Source organism: Lissotriton vulgaris, chromosome 4_1 (genome assembly GCF_964263255.1).
Source record: "Lissotriton vulgaris chromosome 4_1, aLisVul1.2, whole genome shotgun sequence".
NCBI lineage: Eukaryota > Metazoa > Chordata > Amphibia > Caudata > Salamandridae > Lissotriton > Lissotriton vulgaris.
The window spans coordinates 1405882497-1405894587 of record NC_141691.1 but is presented as its reverse complement, the minus strand read 5'-3'; the positions used below and the strand labels follow the sequence as shown (position 1 = coordinate 1405894587).

General features: G+C 43.2%; 1 protein-coding gene across 1 annotated transcript in view; it reads right to left on the bottom strand.

Moving 5' to 3' along the window:
• The window catches only part of LOC147724057 (histamine H3 receptor-like), a 154424-nt gene extending 148134 nt beyond the window's left edge, over positions 1-6290 (bottom strand). Inside the window, exon 1 of the mRNA XM_086917984.1 lies at positions 6020-6290. Within this exon, the coding sequence (XP_086774110.1) occupies positions 6020-6290 (271 nt within the window). The remainder of the gene's footprint in view (positions 1-6019) is intronic.
• Between the last annotated feature and the right edge of the window lie 5801 nt (positions 6291-12091).

Genomic DNA, 12091 nt, shown 5'->3' with positions numbered 1-12091 from the left:
CTGGACCATTCGCTTCCCTTTGAAACTCATAATGGGGTAAAGGTTCTCTGGGCAAACCAACCTACTTTTTCAACAGTCCCTCTCTGCTGTACTGCAAATAATCCCACAGTGCACCTTACTGCTAAAATCCAAGATGGGTTTATTTCTTGTGCAGAGAGTGTTTTCCTGTTCAGAGGTGCATCCAGGAAAATTAGTAGCCCCCTGCTTTTTGGTCACTCATAACTTGTTCCGGGGTAGCTCCCCTCCCAATGTATAGAGCTGTCAGTAAGTCGTCTCCACGAGGTGCAGGATATCTCCTAAAACCGTTTCTAGGAGATATCCGGCACCTTGTAGAGACGACTTACTGACAGCTCTTTAACGTGGCCCTTATCAAGGTGGCACACGTTCTTGAAAGACTGCCACACTCTACAGGCAGGACAGATTGAGACGATCTTTAAGCAACTTACTGACTGCCCTGACGAAGTTCTAAGAACGAAACGCGTTGGCTGTTGCTTTTATATTCTGGAATTATATCAAATAAAGACTTTTGCAACGAAGAAACTGATTGAGCTTCTTTATTATCGCCTGAATATCCTGGTAATGCACAACTCCATCAACGTCAGTCAATTTGTATATTATGGCTTTAAACATTCTGGATCATTTGTAATTCAAACGCTGACACACTCAACATTCCCACCTACAGCCCTCACGAATGCACAGCAGCAATGTGTAAACAGAGCAGCCTTAACAGGAAGAGGCATGGGACACAACCTTCAGAGTGTTTAGTCATTTAGTGGCCAATTCTGGAATGTCTTGCACTAAGACCTAAAGAGCCAGTCCAGGCCTCAAATGGCCATTGAAGTAAGGCTATTTTCACCTTCAACAAACCATCATCCAAGCTACACTACAAAAGGTTACCAGCCCCCCTTCCCCACCTTTAAGAGTTTTCTAGGGCTCATTTCTAAGAAGGCCTAAAGTTCACAGTGAGGGATCACCCTGTCGATTTCCATACCTTGCTCAGTTGATTGATGTTTGAAGATCCCACCCTTTTCATCCCATCAGTGGTGCAAAAATACTAGAATGCGAAAAGCACATGATCATTTTTTTTTTTTAATAAGAAGGCGCTGTCATCACTGTAGATCATTAGAAAGACAATAGGCAAAAAACACTGACTTTCCATAGCAGCCTGCACACAGCACATTGATGGGATTTCTGCCTATGGGTGCTGAAGTAATTTGTTAATAAATCATACAAGTACATCAAGCTGCACTGATGCAGGAATGGGGAGTTCATTGGAACACTCACTTTAATGCATGGAAGAGAAAATAATGTGAAGTCTGTTTATGGAGATATTCAGAAAAATACAGGAAACCAGATACTGCTAGTTGCGATAATACAGCCATCAAACAACAAAAACAATCTTACCCCTTTTTAGAGAGGCTCATAAAATGCACTTAAATGTCTAACTGATGGGTGTAAATTGCAGCAAAGCCAACAGTCTCACTTTAAATTAGGGGCAGTTTGTTACCCTAGAGAGTTGGTGTGACTTAGATGTTTGGCATGGACTTTCCTTTTTAGAATGCGGCCTAGACTTATTTTCATACGGTTGGTTCCTGTCAGGAATGGGACGGTAATACAAATATTTAACCTACATGTAATGAACATTACCTGAAGTGCTGGACTGGGAACCCAAAGCAGCCCTGCCATTTTGTAGTGCCAGACCCGGGTGGGGGGAGGGGGTATGGGACGCTCGATGTCCACTATGGCCAGTCCGGCCCATATTAGCTGAGAGTAGTGACTAGAATTTTGTGGAATTAAAAATTATTTAACAAATGTACAAAACATGCAAATCAATAATGTCTGCTGAACATTGGAAATTGAGACATAATATTAAAAATAATAATGTGCATTGTTGTTGTTGCATTTTTAGTACTATTGTCTTTATCTAGTCCTTTATGTGCACTTCTAACATTTCAAGACCGCAGCACACCTCAGACCACACATTGCAAAAATCATCAACCTCTTCTTTTCCACTGCTACCACAACACAACATTGTTTTACTTGTCTCGCTGCTAAAACCATTTGACAATGTTCTCATACATTTTGCCCCTGATTCGCTAAGAAATTAGTAAATCCTCACCCATAGATGTCAGAACTGCAGAAGCACTACTTTGAACTGGGAGGATTTATGAATTAAAGAAATATTTAAATGTTTCCAGCAGTACAGCTGGAAATCTTCCTGTCATTGGTTCCCAGACGTACTCCCGAAAGAGAATATTGATGCCAGTCTCTAGTCGGATTAGCTGATTTACCTTTTCACAGATCATTGTAGTGTGCTGTTATAGAGAAACTAAACAATCGCCAATACTGTTACTAGATTGAGGATAACAGCATTGGCGATTGTTCAGTTTATTATTAGGTCAGTGGCTTGGCCTTACTGTTGGGAGCCCATGCCCAGTAGCGTTTTCAAAGTTATAGAGAAACTAACATGAGACACCTACTAAGCAGACCACCTGGTACTCACCATGTAGCACCCATCTAATGAGGGGTGTTAGAGGAGACCCTTGATGGTAGGTGCTGGCCCTGAATGCACCGAGCCTCATGCTGTCCTGAAACAGCTGATGGAGGGGTTACTAGCCCAGATTGCGTGGTCATGGTTGCACTCCCAAGTCTAAATTTTTCTGTTGACTACATGACCCACATTGTTTTTCCACAGAGTGGGTCACTGACCCGCCTTTCTCCCACCAACCACCCTCTTCCTGGGTGGGTCACAAAGTGCCAGCTGCCTCTTTAATGGTGCACTTTCTTTCCCACCATTTGGAATTGTATTGGCTCTGTATATATTCTCAGCGGAAATATGGCTTAGGCGCTTTGATACCTAAGAAGAGTCAGTGGGAAGCATAAATGTTGTAGATACTGTAACTATGGGTTGGGCTTGAAACCTGGAAAGATACATACATCCAACCTAGTGGTGCTGGAACAAATATCAAGCTGGGGGTGCCGCCATCAATATTACATTACTGAAGTCATAGGAATTGTGAAAATTCCAAGCATCACATAAAAAAACAAGTGTAGCAAATGAACCACGCACATTCATCAGGAGAACACTATGGTTGGTTAGTAGCCGATTTAGAGCACATGTCACAAATGGTGTGGTAGCAAAGGATATGTGGAAAACGGTTTCCTTAAATACTTATGATTTGCTCATCACACATTTATGTATTTTGCTTTGTTTGGATCCTTTTAACATTTTTGTCTCCATCACACTTCAGCATTACAGAAGAAAGTGCTTCATTTGTGATTTCTTAACTGCTGATAAATGTGAAATATTTGTAAAGTTCATTTACAGGTATTTAAATGTAGCTGTGTGTTAGAAAAAAACACATCTTCCAGGTTTTTTTTACACTCTGTGCACCTCCTTGTCGCATACCTCACTTTACCAAAGCCTCTCACTTTGCAGTCAGAGAAGGAATAGTAAAAATCAATACCCATCTTAAAAGAATAAGCAGCAAATTGTCAGGAAATATGATCCAAAATCGACCTCTAATCAAGATAAAACTAAATTTAAAGCCTCTATACTGCTCTTTCATTATGTGAATTCCTGCATTTTTGGGGGGAGGTACTGCAGCACCCCCCAACCCTTCAACTTCCAGTGTCTATGAACCAACCTCCTTAACATACAAGATTAGTATTAATCAATAGCAACTGCTCTCAGGGAAAAGTGGTGGGGCAGCTGGGGGGACAATAGCAAAACAAAACATAAAAAACGTACCTTCCAGCCACCACATCACCACTCTTCTGCTCCTTTGGCTCTACTGCTAGTGCACAGGTTGATGCTCCCAGGCTCCCCTATGGCCAATCCAGATGCTGCTCCCATGCAGGCAATACTATTACCCAGAATGACAGAAGTGCCAGGATTGGCCTGAGCGGGCTGGTTTTGTGCTCTCACAGGGACTGGGAGCCTGTGCCTGCTGTTCTCCACCCAGGAATGCTGGAAAAATCTCAGTGCTCATATCAGTTTGACCATCCTAAGACAGCCGGCGATACCGATATGAACACTTTCAGCAGTACCCACTTCTTTTCCTCCATACTTGCTACAGTACTGTCATCTGGATGGCCCCATCCCCAAGACTCAGCTGCATGAATCAAAATAAAATGATAATAACAAAGTTTCACTAACATTTTGTATTTAAAGTTTGTCTCTGCTGGCATGGGGGCGACATTCCTCCGCCATAACAGAGGATCCGCGCTGGCAAGAATATCATCTTGGGACCTCAAGACACTGACAAGCATACCACAATCTGATGAAAAATCACAAACACAATAGTGTGTCCCTCACGTCTGCAAACTGCCATAGGTTATCAGTAAATCACGAGACTACCTTCCCCCGACTAAGACCTCTGTGGGGTAACTCACACCTATAAAATGGGGGACATGGGCAAGGACAATGAGAGCAAGAACATGCAATCATAAATCAAATCCTAATAGGAACAAAAGATGCACACTAAAATAACTGTGAAAATAAATCTTAGAATCAAGTAGGACATTAAGGTAAGATTATGAACATGCAGACACAGCTTGGTACTGAGGTTGTTGAGACCTTAACTTCCATAGCTGCACCCACTTTGTAACATACCATAGTATAGCATGGAACGGGTTATTCGGGTTTCCCTCATTTCTGTGAGTTGTATGTGTTGCATGCCAATGAATAGACAATCCCTAGAGTTTTTTGATGAATCTGCTGTTCGTGTATAACGCCCGATCAACGTTATCGATCAATAAATACATTCGAGAGAATTCCTGAGAATTAAAAACGCTGTTTCCAAAAAGTCATGATGCTGTTTACTTACACGTTCCATTTATTTACATATGGACTTATAGTCTTGTTGGATCAGAGACATTCTATGAGATATGTTGACTTTCTCACCTTTGACAGTAATACAATATGCACAGTAACATTTACAAGTCTTGATAACGAGTATCTCGCTCACTGTTAAATGTGGAGGTATGGATTTTCTTCCCAGGGGAATCACATGTGTTAGTTTGCCTCTAGTGTACATTTCAAACCCACTCGCTGAAATTCTATATAACTTGTAATGCCGCTGGCGAGTGTGTCTGTCCAGCTTCATGCTGGAAATGAAGATGTATGATCAAGTGTGTAGCGATTTGCAATATCATCAAATATCATTGAATATCACATATGCACACTGGACACGTTCATAGTCCCCTGATAGGTCCTATCGCTCAAAACCTGTGAACAAAGGCTGTAAACTAGGGATGCTATCAACTCCATTGTAAACAGCGGGAAGAGGTGAATGTAAAATTAATCAACAGAGACAATAGTAGGCGGTCGATAAAGCTTGGGATTTCATATTTTTTTTCGGAACCATTTACTGCAAATGCAGCAACTGTGAAAAAATATCTCCGCGAAGACTTTCGTCTCGACTCCTAAGGGGCAGATTTACAAGCCCCTTGCGCCACGTTTGCGTCACTTTTCCCATGTTAAAAATGACGCAAAAGTGGAGCAAGGGGCTTGTAAATCTGCCCCGAAGTGCTTATCCAGAGTATAAACATACGCATCTCTCTTAGCGAAAACCGAGATACTGTACATATATTATGAATATCTAAGGTATATTAAACATTAGAATTAAAGAGAAATCCTGTATTATGGTTCAAGTGTAAAATGCAACACACCCTGTGATGTAGTGCTGCAAATGTATGTAATATTTCATGTTTTTTAAAGGTGCACTGTAAGTATGTAAAAGTCTCATCGACAGTGTGCTGTCTAATACTCCTCCAAATATCTTTTCCAGCCGCTTCTCGCCCTCCCATCCTGTTTTCTTCAATACGGTCTCAGCCAGAATCCACATATTGTTCTGTCCTGTGCAGAATAATTCATGCTTAAAATATTCTAGCTTCAATAAAATAGTCTCCCAAAAGAGCTCCGCTGTTCATTGGTAGCAAAACACATCAAACACTTAAAATAAAATAATAAAATAAACATCTTAAGAAGCAATTCATGAAAATAAATAAAACATACCTACAAACAAATCACAGATTGCCAGGTTGAGGAGGAAGTAGCAGCTGTGGTTTCGCAAACTTTTATCGACTACAAAAGCCACAATCACCAGAATGTTCCCTAACACTGTAGTCAAACTCATCACGCACATCAGCAGAGTGAGGACTATAACCGTGCTGAGCGGAAACAGGAAGTTGGTGCTGTTATCGATAGGAGGAGGGCTAGGCACTTTGGCTGAAGAATTCTCGAGGAGGCTGCTGTTCCACAGTAAACTGTCCGACTCTCTAAGCATGGCTCTACACTATTTGTCAGTTAAGCGCCTGCCTTTAGTTTCTGAAACTGTGCGGCTCTTCTCATTGCGAGGCTATGTTTATTTATACTGTGCCCTTTCCGTCTGTGAGAGATTGTCACTCCCTTGAGGATTGAAATGCAGTCATAATCACACGATTCAGCGATGAATTTACCAGCTGTTCCGTTTTGTGTAAAGCCAACAGCTTAATAAACTAACACAATATATTCCGGTTAGCTATGTAAGACAGGCTTAATGCAGCAGACAAATAGCGGCAGTTGTCACTCTTTACGTGTCAATAAAGAACTAGTGCACCCATACCATTACAGGTGTACCATTTATCTACAAAGATCCAATGGAAAATACGTTTTTGCAAAGCGACGTTTTATTTGGGCACAGCAGCAATTTGTGAGAATTTATCCCACCTTGTCATTCACAGAATCGAGATTGGAGTAATTCTACATAGTGTGCGCACATCGTGACATTCCCTCCTCCCCAAATTCCTTCACCTTACTGCCCGCTACGCCCCAAAAAACTCTCGGAATCATGATATGTTGTCCACGGCGTAGACTTTTTATTCACATCAATCCAAGTGAATCATCATAGACCATTACCAAGGAAAAGTAACCTTCCTGGATATATAAGAACAATTCACAGCATCACACTTTATCTGCATAAACATGTCAACAGCAGTAAGTGAATTAGGTACGACATTACATTCAACTCAGCCGTACACTGGAACAACTTGGCCGTACATTTCGAGCTTACCCTTTATCTTTTAACTCGGCCATACACAGGAACTTGACCATACATTTGAACTTGAACGTCTAGGTCGTCAAATTCCCTCTGTGTTGCGCACATTGCGCCGTCAGGCCCCAACGCGCTACAGACAACAGTTGCATTATTTGACATCCAGGGCACCGCATACCGCACCGGCCCTCCGAGGTACCTCAAAAACAGGCATCCTCCTCAAGATTGTACTCAGTCTATACGTGGTGGGTTAGGGCAGTAGAGTCCAGGACTACCGTCAGGTCAGTCCCTTCTCCCCGCCTATCCACTGCACTCGTTGAATATACCCCTTCCAGGGGTCCCTCGGATGGCTGCACCTCCATTGTTGTGCATCCGCCTTTGTTGTAAACGGTCAGCGCTCCGCCACAGGGTGAGAAGCTCCCCGGCGCACTCGCCCTTCCCCCCCTGACGCTGACACTGTTCCCTTAACACCTGCCCTTTTCATACCAATGAACATTATTCTACTGAACCCCACCGAATTCCTAGTGAGAAAGAGATGAGATGAACCAATCGCCCCGGGCATTCTATTTATTTATTTTTAAGTTGCCGTCAGTAAGAACCCATACTGTGCCCTGTGTTATTGACATGGTTCCGGCACTTACGTTAGAATAGTGGGCATGGGTGCCGAAGCAACATGGGCACATACCCACACTGTTCCCCAAGGATACCTTATTGCAGCAGACCCCCAGAATCCTACTGGCACTCTCGCCCTCCCCCTAAATGTTGCTTCATCTTTCAGATTCAAAAAACCATGGCCCCCAATATAGTTGGGCGAATAGCTCCAACCCTGCATTGGACAGATGCACCCCATCCACCAGCTATAATTCCTATTTTTGTGCCTGTATCAAGGTATGCCTAATGGACCTTATTGAAGAAACCATCAACAGCTTTTCCATCTCCATATTCAAACTCCTCACAGACTTGTTCACCGCGCTTGGTGGCTCATTGTACCCTTCAAACTTATTGCGGGGTTACCTGTGACCAAATTATGGTGGTACCAGACAGGGAGCTCCTTACCTTTGAGAATGTAGTTATTGTTGGCCACTTTATGAAGTGAATTCTCCAGCTACAAGGCAAAGTATCACAATAACTGTGCTTGCTACATAACTGATACCTAGCAGGACCGCACTTACTCCTGCCCCCTTGATTTCCTTAATCCGAAACGCCGTTAGTGCTGATTTTCATTGAAAAATCGCCTTATGCACTTATTCCCTTAGTAATGTTAGAGTTATTATACATTTCAATGAAAAATCATTTCAAATATAAGTTGCAAATAATAAGGGTCAGTGCAGCAACAGCAGCAATTTGCCCCAATCCCGCTGTGTACTTAAATATAAATTTATAATGACCGGTGTGAATGTAAAGAAACTTGGCTCCAATTTTATGGAATACTGTTCCCTGGCTTAACAATTTGCCACTCCTAGTTGTTTACCTGCGAGTATAAATGCTGCAACCGTATAAAGGGCCAAAAATACTGGTGTGCTAAATAATGTATGTGCCTGATTATATATATATTGCGTGACTTGGCAAGTTTATCAGCGCACCTGTTACCTCGTCTAGGACATGTTCATAGGTTGAGACACCAGCTCTCAAGCTGACCCTCTGGCTAATACTATCCACGAGGCAAGTCCTATGTATTGGTTTGGTAACGAATAACGCCATATAGCGACTGTTAGTGTTGGACGAATATGGCAATGGAATGTAACATTGTTTTGGACCTTGCCTCGCTTTCTCCCCATGCCTCTCTTTCCCCTAGTATCAAACTTGCCACTTATGATATATATACATGCACCACTGTGTGCATAACTGACCTGAGCACAGAAAAGTATCCAGTGGATTAGCTTGACATGGATAGGAGAGGAAACTGATGAAGCTTGCATGCCGGACAGGGCATCCATTCCCTTCCGCATAAACCCCTTAGATGGTCATCTGATGCTCCGCAGGCTCAGTGCATACTACTGCCTGCCAGTTAAGCCATGATCCCATGATTCCCTGTACTGTAGGGCGTAGCCTTTTTATTCACATCACCAGGTAAATTCATCACAGACCAATAGGCGAAAACCATCTTATTTGGATATAAACATTATTCACAGCATCAAGTTTTAGCCGCATCAACCTGTCAAGGCATTAAGTAAATCTTGCACGACATTACTTGAACTTCAGTTTTGGCCATACACTTTAGCAGCAATAACAGGTCATGGGCAATGAGAACATTAAGCACAACATTTCACAAGCATTTGAGTTTGGCCTTACCATAGAACTTGACAGACTCATTCCGCCATGCTCTCCACTCAGCTGTACACATTGCGCCGTCAGGCCCCAATGTGCGACAGCAAACCGTTGCATTCTTGAACATTTAGCAAAGGCACCCAATTGTTGAAATTTTACCCATCAATACCAATTACCTGTTGAGTATGCCTAAAATAACTCACCACCAGCGACGGCTCGCGGAGGGAGTTACGGTGGGGCAGGAGAGTGGGGAGGGGGAGGGGCAGGGTGGAGGTTGCTAAAAACCGGCATATGGATAATTGCAGGTAAGTAAACAATTTAATTAATAAAACGAATTTCGTAGTGCGCCTTGCATCGCAAAATGCAATGCAGTGCAAGTAAAGAAAAGTCTCCCCTTCATGCCGGCTCATCACTTAAAGATGTTTTTTTTTTTTTTAGGAAAGAGGGGGATGCGTGGTCCCCCTTCCCTGGACCCTCTTGGGCCCCGGAGACCCCATTACACAGGGCCTGACCCTTTTTGAAAAACTGGTATTAGAAAAATGGGAGGGGGCTGCGCACCCCCCTCCCGAGGTGATTTCGGCCCTGGGGACCACATCCCCTGGGTCCAGGCCATTATATATGTTTTTTTAAAAGATGAGGGGGCTGTGCCCTGGTGACCCCAACATCTGAAGGACCAGTGGTCCCTGCCGGCTCCCCGCCTCCTGCAGGAGCTGGGATTGCTTTTGGACAGAGGGAGCTGCTAACATGCGGCTCCCTCTGTCCAAAAGCAAGTCTTCTCCGATTCTTGCAAGTGAGAGCATTTTTGCTCCCACTTGCACGAAGCGGACCAGTGTTTGCTATGGCTTGGTGGGAGCGATAGACACCCTGGGACATTGCTGGAGCCGGCACTGGGAGGTTGCAAGTCCTCCAGGGTCATGTAGGGCTACTGTTTGGGACCCTGTTGCCCCCCTCCTTTATTCAAAGTTGTTCCAGGGTGGTGGTGGTCTCCAGGGTCGGTGTGGTCCCCAGGGCCGGGGTCCACAACTGACCCCCTTAATTATAGTATTTGTGCCCTGGAGAAGTGGCGGTCTTTGAGGCTGGTTAGGTCCGAGAGGCCCCACATACTTGTAATACTGGAATTAGCCCCAGGGAGGTGGCACTCCCCAGGGCTGCGGACGGACCCAGTGGGCCCTCCTGCATTCATAATGAAAAGTTCCCCGGGGAGGTGGACATCCCTGGGGCTTTGATAAGCCCAAAGAGGGGGGGGGCTGTGCGCCCTCCTATATTTATGATGTGCCCCTGGATCCTGGCCCACCCAGGGGTTATTTAAAACCAAATGCGGAAGCCTGCACTTGCTTTTTCAAAATTATTTCTCAGCGAATATCGCGATTTCACAGCAAAGTATTTTCATTCAAATAATGCTTTTATGGAAAGGTCCCAGGGATTGGGGGTCAAGGTCATCCTATCCTGCTCCCTTTTCTTTATTTCCACTTTTTGTTTTGGGGCCTCGGTAAAGCTAAGTCCCAAGATGAGTGTTAACACTTCCTGGTTGAGCGGGGCATTTCCCTGCACAAGCTCGTCTTTATTCGCAAAGGCTTCACGATCAGAGATATCACTATCATTTTCAACTTAAATTTCTCAACAACTACTGAACAGATTTACACCAAATAAGCAAAAGACACTTCCTTGAACCAGCATCTATCTCACTGCCCAATTTGGTGTAAGTCCATTTAGTGGTTCGGGCTGAAGGTGTGGCTAAACGTTCCTATGGGAATGAACATTACAAATGCACCCTTATTTTGTGCCCCAATTTCTCAGTCCTACTGCACGGATCACCCTATGACAAACAGAACTTACCTTGGCACTTTGTTTGGCAAATTCCATGAAGATTGGTCAAACAACACCAAAGTTATAGCCAAGTCAAAAAATGCTTTTCTATTTGAAACTAGGTCCTAACTATAACTACCTACTGGCGACTTCCTTAACTCTTATTGACTGTTATTTTGACACTTTCTGCTTGTTTCTGATCTCTATTTTCCTATTTGTGCTCATTTCTGACCTATAATTTGCCTCTTTCCACTCCTTTCCTACCATTATCTTTCCTCTTTCTGCTTGTTTATGACCTTTATTTTGCCTCTTTCTGACCTCTATTTTGGCCCTTTCTGCTGGTTTCGGACCTTAATTTTGACTCTTTCTGCTAGTTTTTGACTTTTATTTTTCCTCTTTCTGTTATTTTGCCTCCTTTCTGCTAGTTTCTGAGCTTTACCTTTTCTCATTCTGCTAGTTTCTGACCTGGCTTTTTGACGGAGACATCACATCAACAGCACCCGGATACCCCTAGGCGTGACAGTGCTGCCCTATACAAATGCTGATTGATTGATTGATTGATTGATTGAAATATATTCACCTTTCCAGTTAAACCAAGTACATAGATAGGACTCCCATAATGTACTATTTTTGCACTTCTGAGGGAAAATATGACCCAGATTTAGAAAACGTAATACTCTGAAAGGCACTCGATTCATCAACATTTTAATACTGAGGAAGGATATCAGGTATACTGTAACCCACACACCTACTGCCTCTCAGTGAAAGATGATATATATCTGGCAACACTCAGTCCCGTGAGACATGCAGAATTACTATGATTACTGAGTTCTAGAACTCTTTCATTTCCCATGAGTGAACATTCACAAGAAATCTACACTGTATATATTGAAAGGCTTTAATGAAAATGAGTGCCCTACTGGAGTGCAGATATTGTGAATACACCTTGTAATTAATTTGAAAAGACCAAACATAATATG